At 46.2% G+C, this 18,598-nt stretch overlaps 1 protein-coding gene across 1 annotated transcript in view; it reads left to right on the forward strand.

Annotated features, from left to right (window-relative positions):
- Window positions 1–6,129, forward strand: part of CDHR3 (cadherin related family member 3) — a 36,687-nt gene extending 30,558 nt beyond the window's left edge. The window contains exons 17-19 of the mRNA XM_048068568.2: window positions 1,073–1,104; window positions 1,605–1,653; window positions 4,110–6,129. Coding sequence (XP_047924525.2) covers window positions 1,073–1,104; window positions 1,605–1,653; window positions 4,110–4,399 — 371 coding nt within the window. The 3' untranslated portion in view covers window positions 4,400–6,129. The remainder of the gene's footprint in view (window positions 1–1,072; window positions 1,105–1,604; window positions 1,654–4,109) is intronic.
- The last annotated feature ends 12,469 nt before the right edge of the window (window positions 6,130–18,598 follow it).

Below are 18,598 nucleotides of genomic sequence, written 5' to 3' on the forward strand. Positions count from 1 at the left end.
AATTTGAGACATTTCAGCGTTGGCCAGTTTCCAAAAAAATGGGTGCTTGGTGCTTTCTGAAAAACTGGTTCCCAAATGCTGGGCAGCAAAGGCCGGACAGAACAGGTTTCCCATTGATGCTCAGGTTCAGGCCCATCTGCAACATTTCAGAGCATTGCATGCTTGGCCATAAACTCCTTTGGTGGCTTCCTCCAAAGGAAGGACATTAAACAAACCAGCAAGGAGTGAACAAGAAGAAATCATAGCAACTAGTTGGGTATCATCCACAAATCCATGCTGTCGAGATGCCTGTGGCACTGCTGCTGTGTTTGTTTGCATGTGGGATGAGTTAATAGTGTGGTAAATTCACACATAACCAAACTGTTCTTCAATCTGAATATGACTTGACTGGATCTGCAGCACTTCCCTGTTTTGTCTCCAAACGCATGTTTGAGCGCACAAGCTTAGTAAGTACAAACATTCATGGGAAAAAATCTACGTTTGTAATTCAAATATTCCCCAAAGTGAAATTCACTTGCTGGTAGATAGCCAGTCCAAGGTCCCTACAACACCCAAGTCCTCAAAATACGCCTTGAAGAGGTGGTATGTGGTGCACAGACCTGTGCTGGCCAGGTGCCTGGGTGGGGGCATCTCACCCCTGAAAAAACTCTGCTTGTGACAGTGTGGAGTGCAGTGGCATGCATAAAATGAATTATTCACTGAACAGATGTGTGAATAAGTTTAAATAATGAGCACATTTGAATTTCTATATCAGTTCATATCATTTATGAAGGAAGTTTTGTTTAAGAAACCATTGTTATTTATTCGTGACTGAAGGAATAAAACTTTTCAAGGCTCAACTTTTAATTTGTCATTGGCAACTGTGAATCCTCACTCCAAAACACTATGAAGATGTTTGCTTTTCAAATAGTGTTAGGGATCACCCTTTGAAAAGAAGTAAGACTCATTTGAGATGTCTGAGAAGCTGAGAACTAAGGATCTCTATTTGTTTCTGGAAAACATGACTTTAATATCTATAGTTAATGTCAGAAAAAAATCTAATTCTTTACAATGTGCATTTTCTTTCTTGTAGGAAAGAAGAAACCTAAGAAAGAAGTGGTTTTGGTGAGTACTGCCGGCCTCAGAGCAAAACAAAAGTTTAGTTTTGACCCCCATCATGTGGTATGATCATAGGTATTTCCATTGTAATAGATGTTTTTTATTATTATTATTTTTTTTTCCTCCCAGATACCACATCTAGGGGCTCCTTCCTTTTCCATAGCCATAAAGGCATAAAGGCTGCAGTATGCACTCTCCCTTCCCAAGTTCTTTGGAGAGGGGATTCCCAAGCCTCCTCTGGGTGGAGGTGAAGCTCTTGTGGTTTGCACACGTGGGGGTATTTTGCATGTTAGACCTTATTAATTCTCCTTTGAACATCTAGCAGCAACACCCTACACCACAAATGGCCTTTGTTGCCAGTTTTGATTAAACTCAGCCTACAGGAATGCACTATACAGGTCATACAAATCCGCCTCCATCCATGTAGGTCAGCATTTCCAAGTCACTGCTTCTCCTTCTTGCTTAACTAATTCACAGGGTTTGTTCCACTTTGTCTCTCTTCACAGAAAATGACAAGGCTAAACACTGTCTTTGATGGAGAAGCCAGAGACCCAGGTAATAAAAAGCAATTAACAGTGAATATGAATATTTGGCCGGAAACAAACTGGATTAGTTGACTTAAATATGGTTTGACATTTGCTTTTCGTATTTCAGATTTGCTGTTTCCAAGGGGAACGGAAGCTATGCTTCACAGATAGTGAAAATCAAGACAGTGCCCTAGTAACATTTCTAATGGTAGAATACACTCACATCCAACGGTCAGATTATTCACTGCTGCTCTGCTAACACTGAGTGTAAGGAGCTGGTACTAGGAGGTGAGAGAGAAGGAGGAATTTGCTCCCGGCCTCCTGCCCTAGTGCTGTCACGGCTACGTGGTTTCACCTCCCCATGCATGGGAAATGGCCAGCGGGTTAATGTAGCTGCAGGTGGGCTGATTCTGTCTCCGAAACCTCTCCCTGGATGCAGGGTGGGTGGGTGAGCTACTGGCACCTGCACAAACCTCCTCCAGGTAGGAACAGCACATCGCTGCTATTTATCTGAGGCCTGAGTATCTCTTGCTGGGGAGGACAGAGAAGACCATTCTGCTTTTAGATACAGTCGCGGTGGTTGAGGGCCCCAGTAATGGAGAGGAAGGGTTGACAGAATGTGGAACACCCGGTCAAAATAGGTCTTCAACAAATACGTCTGAAAATAGGTCCAAAACAATAGGTCTCAAATTATCCAGAAAAAAAAAAAAAAGGCAGGCTTGTTTTGAGGCTTGGATTCATCTAGCCAAATTTCCACCCAAGTGTCTGTACCTCGTGTTTCTTATTAGCTGTCTCTGGGCTGTTAGAGGCTGTGAGCTAATAGGAAACACTAGGCACAGGGACTTCAGTAGAATTTGGGTGAACAAATGGGCCCCTACTGTGCAATGAAGTTCATCCACAAGGCTGCTTGAGGATGGATTGGGCCAAGTCCAAGCCCACCTGCTATTTATAAAGAGATTCTGGAGGGACGTCCAGAAGTCCCTGCTTTTCGCCTGTGTAACTGGGTTTGTCAGATGTTAAACATGGATGTTCTCCAGGCCACTGCAAGAGCTGGGCACCTGGTGGTTCCCTTCCTCAGCAGACCCGACCACACCATGCTTATGGCCAGCTGAGCCCACCCAGACTGCCCCCCAGAGCCACAGCACCTGTGTCGTGCCTTCCACAAGCCCTAAGATGTAACACGGCTTTCTGGTGTCAGCAGAGGAGCGTGGGCTCCTCACTCCTCCCTCTCCCCTCCATGGCTCATCCCAAACCATAGAGGGTCGAGTGCTGGCAGTTCAAAGATGAAATGTGGTATTTCATCTGTTGAATGCGATTAGGACGGCTGGTCAGGGACTGCTGCCCAATCTAGGCTGCTTTAACATGCCTGCCTTGTAAGCACTCAGAAAAAAATACCACGTGAAGAGATCCAGTTTCATCTTTAATTGCTCAAATTGTGTTCATGTGTCAGAAACCATAATTCTGATACAAACTATAACGTGTAGTAACACGTAACCACTGTTTCTTTCCAGGCCTCAATAGTCTTTTTTGTCTCATATTAATGGTGTTTAATTACAAGCAGTGCCACCACAGCTCCTGATTCTCTGTCTGTTTAGCAAGAGACAGTAATTTAGACCATGAGGCAATCACACTGGATGGATGGGCATTTTTCCACCTACCTCTGGATAGTGAATGAACTGAAGGAGGAGAGACTTGCTTTGTGTCCAAGTAGAAATCACTCATAAAACCTGAAGAGGGCCAAAAATCTTTGTAGTAAGGAAAGGTAGCAATGTGTGCTAAACAAACCAAACTTAACAACATCGTGTATATCTGAGGAAGGCATATCCATGCACAACCAGAAAATACATTTTATTTCACTGTATTCACAGCAGGCCGGGAGGAAATCAGTTTGTTAAAATTGTGACACAATGCGTACAGCTAAAACCCATGGGGAATCCCAGATCTCTGAACCTCGTGTCACCCTAGATGACCTGACATGGTCTGGAAGACATACGCAGTATATTGTGATCCTAGCAGGTTTTGCTATACCAAGTAAGCAACTCCTCTTGAAAAAATAGGCACACACATACACAGTGGCCTTTCCCAGCATAGCCACAGGCACAAATCTGGGGAGAGTAAGTCATAACAACTACGGGCTATATATGGGTTTGTTACACTGACCACAATAACCCACAGCAGTTGTAATTTGGATAGAGGGTTAGGATGATAACAAGGTCCTGTTTTGAATATTCCTATTCTCTGAAGTGCAGAGCCAGTTTTTGTATTAATGGAAAAGCATCCCCGCTGAGTGGCCTCCATGACTTCCAGGGCACCGCACTTCATTGCAGAAATGAAGATTTCCTTCTCAGGGCTACCTTCCCCAACTCATCTGGTTTTCCAGGTTTTTCACATTTTCCTTTTCAGCCTTATCGTGAGGAGAGCTGTCATGTCTTAATCTGCTAAAGTAGTCATGATTTTAATTCCTTGTCTTTTCTCCCTTGCAAGTCACCGGCAAAATCTATGAATTCAATACATGGTCGGGGGCCCGGAGGTGGAAGAAGAGCAATGAGCCCCTTCAGCCCACTCCGGCCATGCAGGTAACGTCAAGTGCCACAGACAGCGGTGGCCATGACACAGGCAGAGCAGAGGCACCGAGCAAAAAAGAGACTTCAGAGAAGAGGAAAGAGCCAACCGCAGAGACAAAGAGGAAGGAACCAACCACAGCTGCCAAGCCCTCAGCAGGGCCATCACAAACACCAGGCCAGGATGGGGTGAAAGTACAAAAGCAGAAATAGGAATCTGCAGACAGGGGGTTACCCTCACCAGCCCCCAAAGGCAGATGCTGACCTCTTCTCCACAATGAATGCTGCATTTTTGTTACACCAGCCTTAAAGCTCTCTGTCTCAGCTGCAAAACATCGGGTGGCCACTGCTGTGGACTCAAAGGCAGGATGAAGCTGGACTTATTTTGGCATGTGCCGGTAAGACTGGGAGAGAAGGGAAGGTGCAGTGACAACTGGGGCAATGATCATGGTCTAGGAGCTAGGGTAAATGCAGACCTTGCTTCTCCAAGTGCAAAACCAGACTCTGGATGTTGCAGAGGAATTGCTTACTTCTTGAGAAGGGGTGGACATGAAAGGGCAGGAATCAAAAATGAGAGCACTGTCATGGACAGAAGCACCTGCTGCTCCCTGGGCTGTAGCTGCTGGCAGCTTCCTCCTGGAAGAGCTCTCTGCCCCCAGGCCATCATGGCCAGGTCCTCTTCAGGGAGGGCAGCACACACATGGACCTGCTGAGTGGGGCCAGGAGCGCAGCTGCATGGAGTGTGCGGTGGATTGCTTCTCCTGTCCCTGCTGAGTCTGAACAGCAGAAGGGGTGAAAAGCAGATTAGAGTTGAAAAGTTTGCTGGTAACAGCTAAAAATATTTTCTTTTCATTCAGTATTTTATTTCATCCCTTCCTCCCCATCCTGTCTTGCTGTAGGAAAGAACAGAGCTTGAAAGCAGTTTTGGAGTGGAGACAACCCACAACTTGTCATGGTATCTCAGGCTGTCATGTCAACATTTTTAGCTTATTTATCTTTTGTAACACTAGTGGCATTCAGTATCTTCACCTTTGGTATTTCCTCTGGCATATTCAGAGTTTTACAGAATCAAGTGGAACACACTCAAAAGAATAATTACAGCAAACACATGTGGTGAAATAATCTTTTCCAAGTGTGATCATGTATAATGTAAGTGCTGTCTAAAAACCTGATATAAAACAAGCAAACTCTGCAAGATTTCAGAAAATTATTTTAATTGTAAGAAAATTAATTATAAATGATGACTGAATACTCAGTGGCTTGGCTTCTTTTCTTTTCTGATGAGAAAAAGGTGTTTTGGCATCAAGGGACTGATCTCAGCTAGGTGGCAAAAGAAAATACTTGGTTTAAATTCAGCAGAGACAGTAAGTTAAGATTCTGTCACGCATATTGTTTTTTGTCATACAACAGAGGACCTAGGTGGGGAGGCCCAGGGTAATTTCACTAAGGATCCTACACTTTACAAAACCACTCTTCACAGTGCTGCAACCCTTGTCTGCAGCCTAAAGGAGTGGTTTGGCTCGGGAACAGCTTTCCTTACACGCACCAAACATCTTGAGTCAAATGACATTTCATTGAGCAATCAGAAACCCAGCGTGTCATGAACACAATGATAGAGATAGGAAAGAGTGATTTATGGTCTCTGGACATGTTATCAGTTTACTGTGGCTGTGGTGGTTGTTATAGCGTTGTTTGACCTTCCAGTACTCACAGGGCTTGTCACATATTCAGAGCTCCAACCCACCATTGTTTGCATTCATTTGCTGTAAACCACAGAATCGCAGAATCGTGGAATGGCTGAGGTTGGGAGGGACCTCTGGAGATCATCTAGTCCAACCTCCCCTGGAGCATATTACCCAGGACTGTGTCCAGATGGCTTCTGAACAACTCTGGGGAAGGAGACTCCCCAACCTCTCTGGGAAACCTGTACCAGTGCTCAGTCACCCTCGCAGTAAAGTTTTTGCTCATGTTCAGACAGAACTTCCTGTGTTTGTGCTTGTTTCCTCTCATCCTATTGCTAGGCACCACTGAGAAGAGTTTGGCTCCATCCTTTTGACCCCCTCCCTTCACATCCTTATACAAATTGATTAGAATCCCCCTGAGCCTTCTCTTCTCTAGGCTGAACAGGCCCAGCTCCTTCAGCCTTTCCTCATGTGAGAGATGCTCCAGTCCATTCACTTGTTTTAGTAGCCCTTCTCCAGACTCACTCCAGGAACCTCATGTCTCTCTTGTACTGGGGAGCCCAGAGCTGGACACAATATTCTAGGTGAGGCCTCACCAGGGCTGAGGAGAAGGGAAGGACCACCTTCCTCGACCTTCTGGCAGTGCTCTTCCTAATGCACCCCAGGACACCATTGGCCTTCTTGGCCACAAGGGCACATTTTGGTTGGACCAGATGATCTTGGAGGTCTTTTCCAACCTTAATGATTCTATGATTCAGTGTTTGCTGGCTCATGGTCAACTTGTTGTCCCCCAGGACCCCCAGGTCTTTCTTCACAGTTATAGGCACTTCCTTGGCTGCATGCACTTGCTGGAGGAATCGCCATGAAGCCTCTGAGTTCACTGTAACTCTCCCCTTCCCCCATCTTTCCTGGTTTAAAGCTCTCCTTACCATGTTGGTAAGGACAAAACTCATCAACAACAACACACCTTCTGCAGAAGAGGTGACCGTCACCCTCTGCTCCACGGAGAGGCCCCAGGCACTCGCTGCAACCTGAGGCTGCGGCGCTGCACCCGCTGCCAGAAGGTCTGGGTGGGTGGCAGCCTCCGACACGGTGGGCACAGCAACTCCAACAGCTATGGGGGAATGAGCTCTACGGCGTGTCAAACCATGACATGGTTGCTGAGGGAGCGTGCACTGCTAAGATGGGAGGTGAAGCGGCCATCTTGTGCCCTCCTGCGCCTGCTGCTGGGTCTGCTGGCTGCCTCTGCTAGCTGCACTCGGTGGTCACCGAGCCTTCCTTTGACGAGGTGCCCTCCCATGTGAGCTGCCATGCCATGCCCTGTTCATATGATATATTTAACCTCTGAGTAGGTGGTTCTCCAGTCACTTAGAGAAGTTCTGCAGTAACAGGTAGCTCTGTTGTAACTCTAATCTCTTTGTCACTGCGACATAAAGGTACCCACAGGCACAGTTGGCACCTACACACGTTAAATCTTCGTTACCTGAAGAAGTTAACTGCATCGTTTTCATGATTTTTTTTTTTAAAGTTTATTTTCCTGGCATTTCTCTAGGGAAGCTAGATGAAATCTCCCTCAATTTCTCTCATTCCACTTTTGTGATTAAGAGATAATTACCCCTTTTTAAAGAGGAGGCAGAAACAGGCTGTCATTTCAGCCAGGAAACTTGGAAGGAGATGGATAAAAACTCATCTTTGTTTACTGCTGTTCCTGCTGCTGAACTACGCAAACTTCCTTCCTTCCTTCTCAGGAAAAAAAAAAAAAAAAGCCAACAACAGCGTAACATGGTATCACAGCATGCTGTGAACATTCATGTAAGCAGACTCATTGTCACGGCCAACACTGCTGGTGCCGCAGTCTCCCACAGCTGGCCAACATCTGGGTGAGAAGCAGATACCCTGGTGGTGGTGCTTGCATACTCTAGCTTCTGAGCAACAGACAGCTACAAAGAGGCACCACTGATCTGCGAGCTGCAAGATCTAAGAGCTAATACTGCCCAGGATGCCTCCATCCAGTGGAGGTGAGCCTAGCTGGTGCATTCAGCCTTTTGTGGGACAGGTTCCTACAAAATATGTCCTCTCACAAATTCCACACAATTTGCTGCATGGGGAAACAACGTGCCGACCCTATTACATGCTTCCTGACTCACAGTTAGTTTGATAGGTGCAATGCTGACCTCCAGCTTCATCTAATTCTTCATCCTGATCTTCACCTTATTTTGCCCGTGCCAAAACTACTTCCAGGTACTCCTTGCTCAGAATCTACAAAATCAAAGAACATGACGTTATTTGAGCATCAGCTTTACGGAAAAGCAGCATAATTTTCCCATCAGCTGCCCCTAGTGCTATTGACTTTTTTCCCACTGAAGGAATCAAGAACAGCCTCACGTCACACCAAGCTGAAGCCCAGCAATTCATTTTAGTCTCTTTTGTAGAGCAAAAGCAGAGAAGATAGTACTGACTGACCTAGATGTACACTTATTATTTGTATGAATATGTGACAGATACTTATGCTGTGCAGTACAGCTTTAAATATTAGAAACCTCATCTTATTGTTAAACCAGCTTTTGTTCTTTTTTTCATTCAGAAGTGTCTTTGAGAACACAGATTCAGTGTTGAAAACTGCCACTAGATGGACTGAGAGCAAGGATTAGAGTAGGCTCTAAACAATAAAAGCATTTAATTATTGGAACAATTAGCTAAGACTGTGGGACTTTTCCACCATTTGAATACTTCAGAAGTCAAAACCAGCTTCTGTGTGCTGGAGAAGGCCAGACTAGATGATGCGAACAGCTTCTCTAGTCTTCAATAGCTCTACTAGTCTCTGTGCATATAGTTTACAAGGTGTGAATTTTGGTGCCATGTATTTTATAGTAATGGCATTGATAAGCTGAGACTCTAAGAGAAAGAAAAATGTCTGATGGTTCAAGCAGGGTGGCTGAGGGCACCAGTTCCTGACCTCCAGCTGCTTGTTACACATCACACATTAATTTTATCCAAAGTCTACACAAAGCAGTGTGAGTTCTGTGGCAGTGTTTGATTGTTGTGTCTCCACACGGTAGCTTTGTATTAAAGTTGCTACGGAAGTTTCAAGAAGGATTACGAAAGAGCACGGGTCACTCTTCCTCACTGGGTCTAGTTCCCCCCCCCCGCAGTTTGTGTGAACATATTGCTGTGTTTTTGGTTCTTTTCTCCAAAGCAAATACACTTCTAATGCATAAATGCTCTGCTTTCATGTTGCTAGCAATACCAATTAGCACTTGCAGTAAACATTGTAAGTCTCAGCTTCTGGACATGTAACTTCACTTTTATCAAGGAATAAAAAAGTGGTGATACTGTATTTGTTCATGGACCTACACAGAACAGTTTCAGCTGCAGAGATGGAGAATGTCTGCCCAGGCGGCTGCCACTCTGTGACTGCTCGTTAGGAGCAGATGGGGCTGGGACCCCCTCAGACAAGGTGGTGGTCAGACATGGGGGGACAATCCTCCTCTTGAGCAAAGTATCTAGCTGCTGGGTTATTTGATGAGACCCAGATTGCAACACCATAATGGAAATACGCAAGCGACCACAACTGCACTTTGCATGTGTCCCAGGTCTGCTGTGTTTATCGCTTGCCTGAGATCTGCAAGCAGAGCAGGCCCTTTGCAAGGCTCCAGCTGAGACGTGCCAGCATCTGGGACGTGCTTGGTCTGAGCTAGTTGCTGCAAGCTCCCCGTGTAGTCACCGGGGAGACAAAGGCACTTTGGGGGTTATTTATCTCATTGCAAATCAGTCGTCTGTCTGGAATCGATCAGATGAGCTGCACCCTAAGAGCAGCTCTCTCTGGCTGCCTAGATCAGATATCGATGCCTACACGCCAGACACACCGAGTCAGATCAGCAGAGCCTCAGCCCAGGGTGTTCAGGGTGGGTCTGTGCTGCTGCACCCGCACCTGAGGAAGCTGCAGATCAGCAGCAAGCAGAGTGTGGAGGTCAGCTCGGCTCTGCTGCTGCTTGCTCAGATCCCAGGAGGAGAACAGGCACCTCTGCCGGTGCTCTGCAGTCTGCAGGCTGCTTCCTGGGACCTGCCTTTGGGGTCATTCTGCATCTGGAATGATGCGTGAGATGTGCTTCTGAGCAGCCAGGTAGAAGAGCATGGGCCTGGCCAGGAGATCAAAGATGACAAACACAAGCTTCAGTGAGTTTCTGCAGCAAGCTCCATATCGTGTTGTTTTCACACTTGAAAACAAAACAGACCTTACTCTGGGTGTTATTCAAGGATGCCATTGTGTTGCAGTTCTCCGGCACCAAACTCGGCCCAGTCTTGCAGTCGTGCCTGATCTCCTGTTCCATCCCGTGGTTACTGGTGGGGGATATTCCAACAGGGCAGTAGGGCTGTGTTTGTGCAGGATCTGCCTGGCTCAGCCCTGCCTGTCCAGCGCAGCCTGCCCTGCCTGGGTGTCCAGCACCACGCAGCACCCCCTGGTACCCCTCAGCACCCTGCGGCACCTCATGGCACCCCATGATATCTGATCGCCTTGCCAGAGGGACTGCGCGTATCCAGGTGAAAATGAGCCGGCCCACCAGCACCCCAGCTTGTGAAGGCTGCTCCAGGGAGCTGGGGAGGTCCCAGTACCCCCAGTACTCCCAGTGACAGCCTGACCTTCGTGCTCCCACAGCATCGCTGTGACCGGTGCGGGACCAGGCCCCGAGCACCCACACTGGGCCCCTGCAACACCCCGAAACACACCTCTGGAGAGCGGGCTCCATCCCTCCCCTTCCCCCAGGGCTTTCCCCAATATTTCTTCCTGCTGCAGCCTCGCACTGCTCCTGAATTTCCAGGAACCTTCTCCCCATGGCTTTTTGTTTAGGGGCTGCTGTGTGGAGCCTGGGCCCTAAAGCGCAGCTTTAGCGGAGCAACACTGACCCCCAGCGGCTCGGCTGCCTGCGGGGCTGGGAACAGGGCCAGGGCGGCCTGCGACGCGGGGAAATTCGACTTTCCCTTTAATATATCTATCTGTGTATATATTTTTATATATATCCACACAGACACACACACATAAATATATATAGCAGGTGGGTGCAGTGCAGCACCGACGCCAAAAGGCTGCCGGCCAAGAGAGAGGAGAAGGAGGTTGCAGAAGAAAGGCAGAAAGAACAAGTAAATTTGAGAAAAAAAAAATATTAAAAACATCCGAAAGAGTGAGAAAAAGGGTTGTAGGACACCATAGCGATGTAGATTTATCAAGTAAGGAATGATCCCATTACAGGATCATGTTACAGTGGAGCAGGCTGGATCATTTCTGGAACAATCCTGCTTCAGCCCGTACACAGGACCAGCAAGGCTGCAGCTGGTACCTTTTTCCTTCTCACCCCCTCTCCCCATCACTGCTGTGCTTGGTGTGAGGGAGCCAGCTCAGAAGATTGATGATGAACCAAAGCGACAGATGTTTCAGATCAACATTTCGGTGCTGTTCTGACAGGTAAGTCGGGACAAAGGTGGATGGTCCCAGGGATTTCCTCATGCACAGCCAGGGTTGAATCAGTGTCATACCGTTAGGTGTTCCTGCAGAGGTCCTGCCCCATCACTGACCTGGAAGCAGCATGAGTTTACCCTCTTAGCAAAATTAAGCAACAGGCAGCCCCAACCCTTCAAAGTCCTGCCCGTTTGGAGGCACCAGTGCTGACGCATGGCAGATACAAAGCTCTGTCACTCCAGGCCGAAGGCCTGCTGCACTTGCTGTAGATCCATACAAATAACTGTGCTGCACCTGGAAGAATAGGTTCACGGTCTCTTGAAGAAGAAAGCAGAAATTCTGGGGGTTTCCAGCAGCCCTCCTCTATTTCCAGCAGGGTTGTGCAGCGCACACATCAGCCACATGTAAAAACAGTCGGTCAAGAAAGATCAAAACGAAATTATTGTTTCCTTGATTAAGAGCTCCCAGGGCCTCAGGACAAGATTAGAATATGTGCCCTTTGGCTTCTTTGATTTAGCAATGCATTTCTCAGATTTACATCCTGGTCTAGCTTCATCCTAGAGATGCTCTTCATGGAGGTGAGTGCAAGCCTCACAGGTGCCAGTGCCTGCCAGTCCTTTCTCATTACTTTTGATGCACAGTCTCTGTGGAAACTAAAGCTAAAAATAATCACCCTTATCTCCTCTACTGGCATGCATGCTATTCTTCTCTAACCATAACTGCTTGATCTACCTGCATTCATGATATTCTGGGAAGAGACCCTACCAATCCCATGCCTATTTCTGCAGCCTCTGAGTCCTACCCAGCACCAGCACCTACCCTGCTGCTGGTGCTGTGCCTGGGGTCATTGCTGGGACTCTGTATTGAAGATGCCTTGTATGCCACTGCTGGGAACGTCTGAAAGCCAAGAGAAGTTCAGCCCTGAGCTTTTACAGCTCGATGGACTACAAAACTTTTTTTTTCTTTTTTTTGTTTTCTTTTTTTTTTTTTTTGTTTTCTGCTTTGGACCCATTATTAGCATATTGCTTCCTTTTTCCCTCTTCTTCTGATTTGGAATCTCTTCTTTGCTGGCCAGTTCACCAAACATCAGTGTGAAGTGCTCAGTTTAATTGCAGGCTGTTTCCGAGGCATAAACATGGCTTGTTCTAGGCATGCTATGAGCACACCGTGTCAGTAAGGAGCTTGGGGGCAGTGCTGGGTCCTTGAACGGGGGGCAGCTTCCAAGGTGCACTGTTCCATGACGTCTTGTTAAAGAATAGCACGGTTTGGATCTGATGGCATCACAGCCTCCTCTTGTTGAGTTCACACTAGGGCGTTGCATGGCACCAGAAAAAAAAAAAATGGGTTTCGTCAGCTAGCCAGTGTGTGCCCGTCACGGTTTGCCCAGTCTTTTTTCCCTTTGCTGGACACCAAACATTAGGTCTTCCCCTGCAGGCAGAGACCTCAACAGGCCACTAATGCCACCCAAATGATGCCAACTGATCCAGCTGAAGATTGGAGCGATGTAAGAGAATAAACAAACAATCAAATAAACAAAAGCCCCAAGACCTTCTGGGCCACAGGGACCCATCTGTGGAAGAAGGTGCATGCCATCTCAGCCTGTAGGACAAGGGTGATGCAGAGTAAGTGTTCTCCAGTTATTGTGGAAACCATGAAGTGAAACTTGAGAACACAATTCCCATATTACTGTGACTGCTGTGGGAAGCAACTACAACATTTTGTGCTGATAGAGCTAGTGTAAAAGCAGAAAATGACTGCTTTGATCTGAAAACTGTGTTTTAAAAGAAAATCCTAAGAAACCTGAAAAGGAGTACCGTCTAGCGGCTCAAAAAGGTAATAGTGAAATATGGTATTTTCAGTGCTGAAAAGGGGAAAAATAAACCTGCAGAAGCAGAAAATGACAGATTCCAGCAGAAGGATTAACATGCATAGTGCAGCGACTCGCCCTAGAGCAACGGAGAGCTCCAAGGGAACCTGATCATATTAAATGCGAAGCTAAAATTAGATGCTTGCAAAAGCAGATCAGGATGCAAAAATTAAAAATAGCTGCTGTATCTGCAGAAAGTGGCGGAGAATTAGATTTGAAGTCAGCAGAGGAAAATGATTTAGGGGATGATATGCATAAATGGTAAAAGAAAAAGGAGCTGGGAACAGCGGCATGTGTAACAACTGATTGCACACCATCCAGAGGCGGGGAGGTGCAGCAGGTAAAACTGTGGTTGCTTCACAATGCAAGAAATGACCCAGGGGATTTGGGACAGACAGCTGAGGATCTTGGGCCACAGGGAAAAAGCAAAGCTGAGGACTGGAGAGCGCTACTTCTAGAAAAACTACATCAAATTTTGGATCAAATTGAAATGAAGTGTGTAAATTTGTTAGCGCTTGTGCTGCACCAGCTTTTCCTTAGCCTGAGAATCAGGCCTGAAGGGATCAGTACAGAGCCTCCTTGATGACTGCATTAAGTCAAATTGCCCAGCAGACAGGTAAGAAGGAAATGCAGCTGGCAGCACTAACATAAATTCATAAGCCAAGAAAAGATAGAGTGCATTTTATGAATAAATGAGGGATTGCTCGGATTTTGGCAGGATGTAGTGTCGAGTACAAACCACTCACTGCTGATGGGGCAGAGGTAGCTGCAGTTCTCCTGGCAGCAGCAACACTGAGCTAGGTTCCTTCAGCGGAGGATGAATTATGAGATGTGGCAACCCAAATACACCTCCACTATTTGCAATTAACACTGGTGTCAAAGGAGAAGAGGGAACCCATCCTTAGGCATCCCAAAATGCTGGCAGGATTCTGTTCTTGGCCGTGAAGTTCCCTGCTGGTATCCCACACTGACCCCCCAGCTCCATTTTCCTGCACCGCCACCATCCAGCCTTTGTTCCTGCCATGGGTTTCCGATCACGGTGCCTCACGATCGCACCGTGTATCGCACCTCAGTTCACCTGCCAGGGCTGCATAACCATAGCTTGCTACCAGAAGGATACAGGCAGTCTGAGAGGATTTTTATGAGCTTGCTCCACTGATGGCTGCAAGAGAGATTGCTGCCAGCTGAGGACACCTTTCGAGATCTGGCAGATTTCCAGGCCCTTTGTTCCCTCTGTACAGAGGGATCAAGCACACTGCAGCTCCTGTTAGCAACAGTGATTCTTGTGCAGTCGAGATAAAGCTGGTAAATCACTCAGCAGTCTTTCTTTTTTTTTTTTTTCTTTCCCCGCTCTCATGAGTAAATAAGACACCGAGCATCTCGGCGCTGCCAGCGTGAACGTGATGTCAATTCAAAGGCAAAGGCTTCTCAGCCCTTTGTGGGTGTCCAGTGTAACTGAGAGCAGCTGCTTGCTCCTGCTGCACGACGCTTTCCATTTCATCCCAGTGGCAGGACTCTAGCAGACATCAAAGCAAGCGGTGCTCTGCACCAGTCCCTCCCCTGCACAAAGCAGAACAAGCCTTATCCTAATGAACCAGAAGGGGACACGTGCCTGTTGTTTCTTTTTGAAATCTTGCTGGCTGAGGACTACACAGCACATCCACCTCAGCCTGCAGAGCCAGGACACTGCTAACATTTATCTGTGCAGAGCACGCCACGCGTGCAGTCATCAGCTTGAATTTCTTCACAACATAACGCTGTATCTTTTGGCGTGTATTTTACCAGTTGTAGTCCTGTCTGCTGTATTTTATCTCTCTGCCTTCTAAGGGAAGCACTCCGGAGATGAGATGCACTTGTTTCATCTACAAAAAGTGCAGGAGAAAGTTTCAGCCCTACTGAGGACAGAAATGCCTCTTCATAAAAAACCTTCATAAAAACAGACCGAGTGCACATTAAATTTAAGTTTTGGTTGAAACAAAAGCATTCCAGCTCTCTTTTGGCTTCAGCTGCTGGCTGGACCTTAGCCAACGAGGCATACACCGACCTAATCCATTCCTGCTCTCATGTGCAAAAATACACACAATTACCAGTTTATAACTAAGCTGCTCGAATGTCTCCAACAGCGCTGTTTGGGACACAGTCAGTTTGTCACGGCACCGGAGCTGCAGGTGGTAGATAAATAGACGGGAACGTGCTTTTGTTAAAAATAATATTAAAGGTTAAAAAACAGTTTTATATGTACCATATATAGATTTACATGTGATGAATTATATAAATTCATCAATTTATATTTGATATATTTTATATTTTATATCAAAGAATTATGAGATTGAAAAGCTTAATTAGTCTATAACTAGCAGGGTTTTTTTCCTTGTGCAGTAAGAAAACTCATAGAAGTTTTAGATTTTAGGATGAAATACATACTTTAAATAAGCATAATGCAAGCAGGGAGTCTCTGGTTGAAAATTTAAAAAAAACAAACAACACAAAACAAACAAACAAGGGACAAAAGCAAACGATGCATCAGATGTTAGAAAAAAAAAGAACATTACAAAGAAGAGACCTCTGGAAAAAAAAAACTTGGTTCAACCTTGGTCAAAGCAGTGCTAACTTTGATCAGGTGACAAACACTAATGGGCTCCAGGTTTAGCTTTGGAATTAAAAATACAGCAATGGAATTACTAAACCTTCTAAATATTATCTTCCTGATAGAGTCACTTGTATAAGGCTGTCTTAGTTCATCATGATGAAATAGCACATGGCTTTTGTATCTCAGGTGTCTATAATTCTGATAAGAAAACAACAGCTGAGGAGGCTCAATTGTTTTGACTTAACCATAAAAAAAAAAGAGAGAGAGAAAAAGAAAAACCAAACAAACAAAACCACACACACACACACAAAAAACAGCCCTATGTGCAGCAACTACAGGTTTTTTTTTTTTTCACTAGCTCTTCTTTGTTTCTCTCTTCCCAACTATACATAGCAATATAAACATACTGTTACAAAAGAAGCCATCAGTGACAACTGTCAGCTCAGGGCAGTGCTAGATAATAAATGAAATCTCTTCAAGGAGGAATGAGGATTTGAGGCTTAAAGTTAGAACTTGGAACATGGAATTGATACAAGAGAAGAGGTCAGAAAGGACATCACAAGTCATTTTTTTGGCAGGAGTTATGAAAGACAGGAGAACAGCTAATGTAAGACCATTTCTAAACAATGCTTCCTTGTATTTATAAACAACTGTCTGGCTCAGTACTTTCAATCTTGATAAAAGCTTCATGTTCTGCATTAGTTAACACCTAAGCATTGTAATTACTATACATGCAGCCTTTCCAGAAGATTCACACTGTATTTATAGCTCGATGCAATTCTGCTGCGTATGACCTAGTAGCAGAGATTAAAGAGAAGATCAGGCTCATCTTTTAACATCAATAATTCCAGTGAAGCTTCAAGACCCAATTAAAATTACTAAAATGACAGAACAGTAACCCAGCCAGGTGTCATCTTCTGATCATTTAATGCAAAGGAAGTGCCAGGAACATAGGACTACGAGCAGAGCATACACATCGTGGCTGATTTGCATATAAAATAGGCCCAAGGAAGTTTGTGGAGATAGTTCGGTCAATCAATGTGTTAACACCAATCACCAACTGCTTGAAGACCTTTGAGTGTGAAGTTAACACAAACATCATTGCCAAAGAACGAGGTTTTGGTGGTTTCATCTGTCCTTTAGATGAAAGCGTCTGCAGAGCACAGTTTGTGCTGGATGGTTCTAAGGAATGCCCACAGTAAGTGACAAAATGGGCAGCAGCAGGCAGTTGTAGTCTGCAAGAGTAACAAATAGTCTGCAAAACAACAAACCCACCAGAAAAACAACTGAAGGCATCAGCGTAAGAACTCCTCTGCAGCACAGTTAACTCATTCAGCTAGCACAATCAGCAATAGCTAAAGCCATGTCCCAAAAGCTGAAAACCTAGTGCATTCGCATCTATCACAGCAGTAAGGATTGAAGGCACATTTGTCATACTATTTTTATTAGAATCTTCAGCGTGAAAGTGTATTATCAGAAATGCTGTAGCTGTAGCATACTGAACAATTAAGATTTGTGTTACACACACCATAGCTTGCATATGCTTATTTGATGACACAGTTTAAAGGAATCAGAGAGATTGAACAGGAGTTTATTAGATTAATCAAAACAAACATTCTTTCTGGGAAATTCACGAAGTCAGATATCTTCACATGTGTAGTGGGTTTACATGGCAAGGTTTTGGTAGCAGGGGGCCATAGGAGTCGCTTCTACGAGAAGAATCCAGCAGCTGTCCCACGTCAGGTAAGGGCCCTGCCGCTGGCCAGAGCCGGGCCAATAAGCGATGTTTTTTGCGCCTCTGTGAGAGCAGATTTAAGAAAGGGAAAAAAAACTTCTGTGGAACAGCAGCTGGGAGAGCAAGGAGTGAGAAGCAGCCCTGCAGCTCCCAAGGTCAGTGTAGAAGGAGGGCAGGAGGTGCTCCAGGCAGGCAGCACAAGTTCCCCTGCAGCCCGTGGAGAGGCCCCTGGTGGAGCAGGCTGTCCCCCTGCAGCCCATGGGTCCCACATGGAGCAGATCTCCACGCTGCAGCCCGTGGAGGAGCCCCCGGTGGAGCAGGTGGATGTGGCCTGGAGGAGGCTGCGGCCCATGGAGAGCCCCCGCAGGAGCAGGCCCCGGGCCGGAGCTGCAGCCCGTGGAGAGGAGCCCACGCAGGAGCAGGGGTCTGGGGAGAGCTGCCGCCCATGGGGGACCCGTGCTGGAGCAGTTCGCTCCTGTGGGATGGACCCCATGGTATGGACCCATATCTGGAGCAGTTGTTGAAGAGCTGCTGCCTGTGGGAAGCCCACGCCACATCAGTTTGGCAAGAACTGCATCCTGTGGGAGGGACCCCACAGCACAGGGGATGAGAGTGACCGAGAAGAGTGGTGGAGACAAAGTGCTATAAACTGACCACAAACCCTATTCCCCCACACTGCTCGGGGAAAGGAGGTGGAAGAGGGTGGATGGGGAGGGGAAGGTGTTCTGTGTTTCTGGTTTCTTTCCCTGGTTTCTCACTTCTTTACTAAAGTTTATTGCCTATTACTAACAAGCTATCTCCCTACTCTGAGTCTGCTTTGACCATCACAATAAGTGTTGAGTGATCTCCCCATCTTTATCTCAACCCTTGAGTCCTTATCATTGTATTTTCTCCCCCTTTCCTTTTGAGGAAGGGAAGTGAGAGAGCAACTAGGGCGATGCTCAGCTGCCCACCCATGTAAAACCACCACAACATGGCTGTCCACAAGAAGGCTCAAGTAATGCTCCAAGTAAGTGTAAATAAACTGAACAGTATCAAGGACTAGGTCATATTCAGATAACTGTATTCCTGTTCTTTTAGATA

Source organism: Anser cygnoides, chromosome 1 (assembly GCF_040182565.1).
Source record: "Anser cygnoides isolate HZ-2024a breed goose chromosome 1, Taihu_goose_T2T_genome, whole genome shotgun sequence".
NCBI lineage: Eukaryota > Metazoa > Chordata > Aves > Anseriformes > Anatidae > Anser > Anser cygnoides.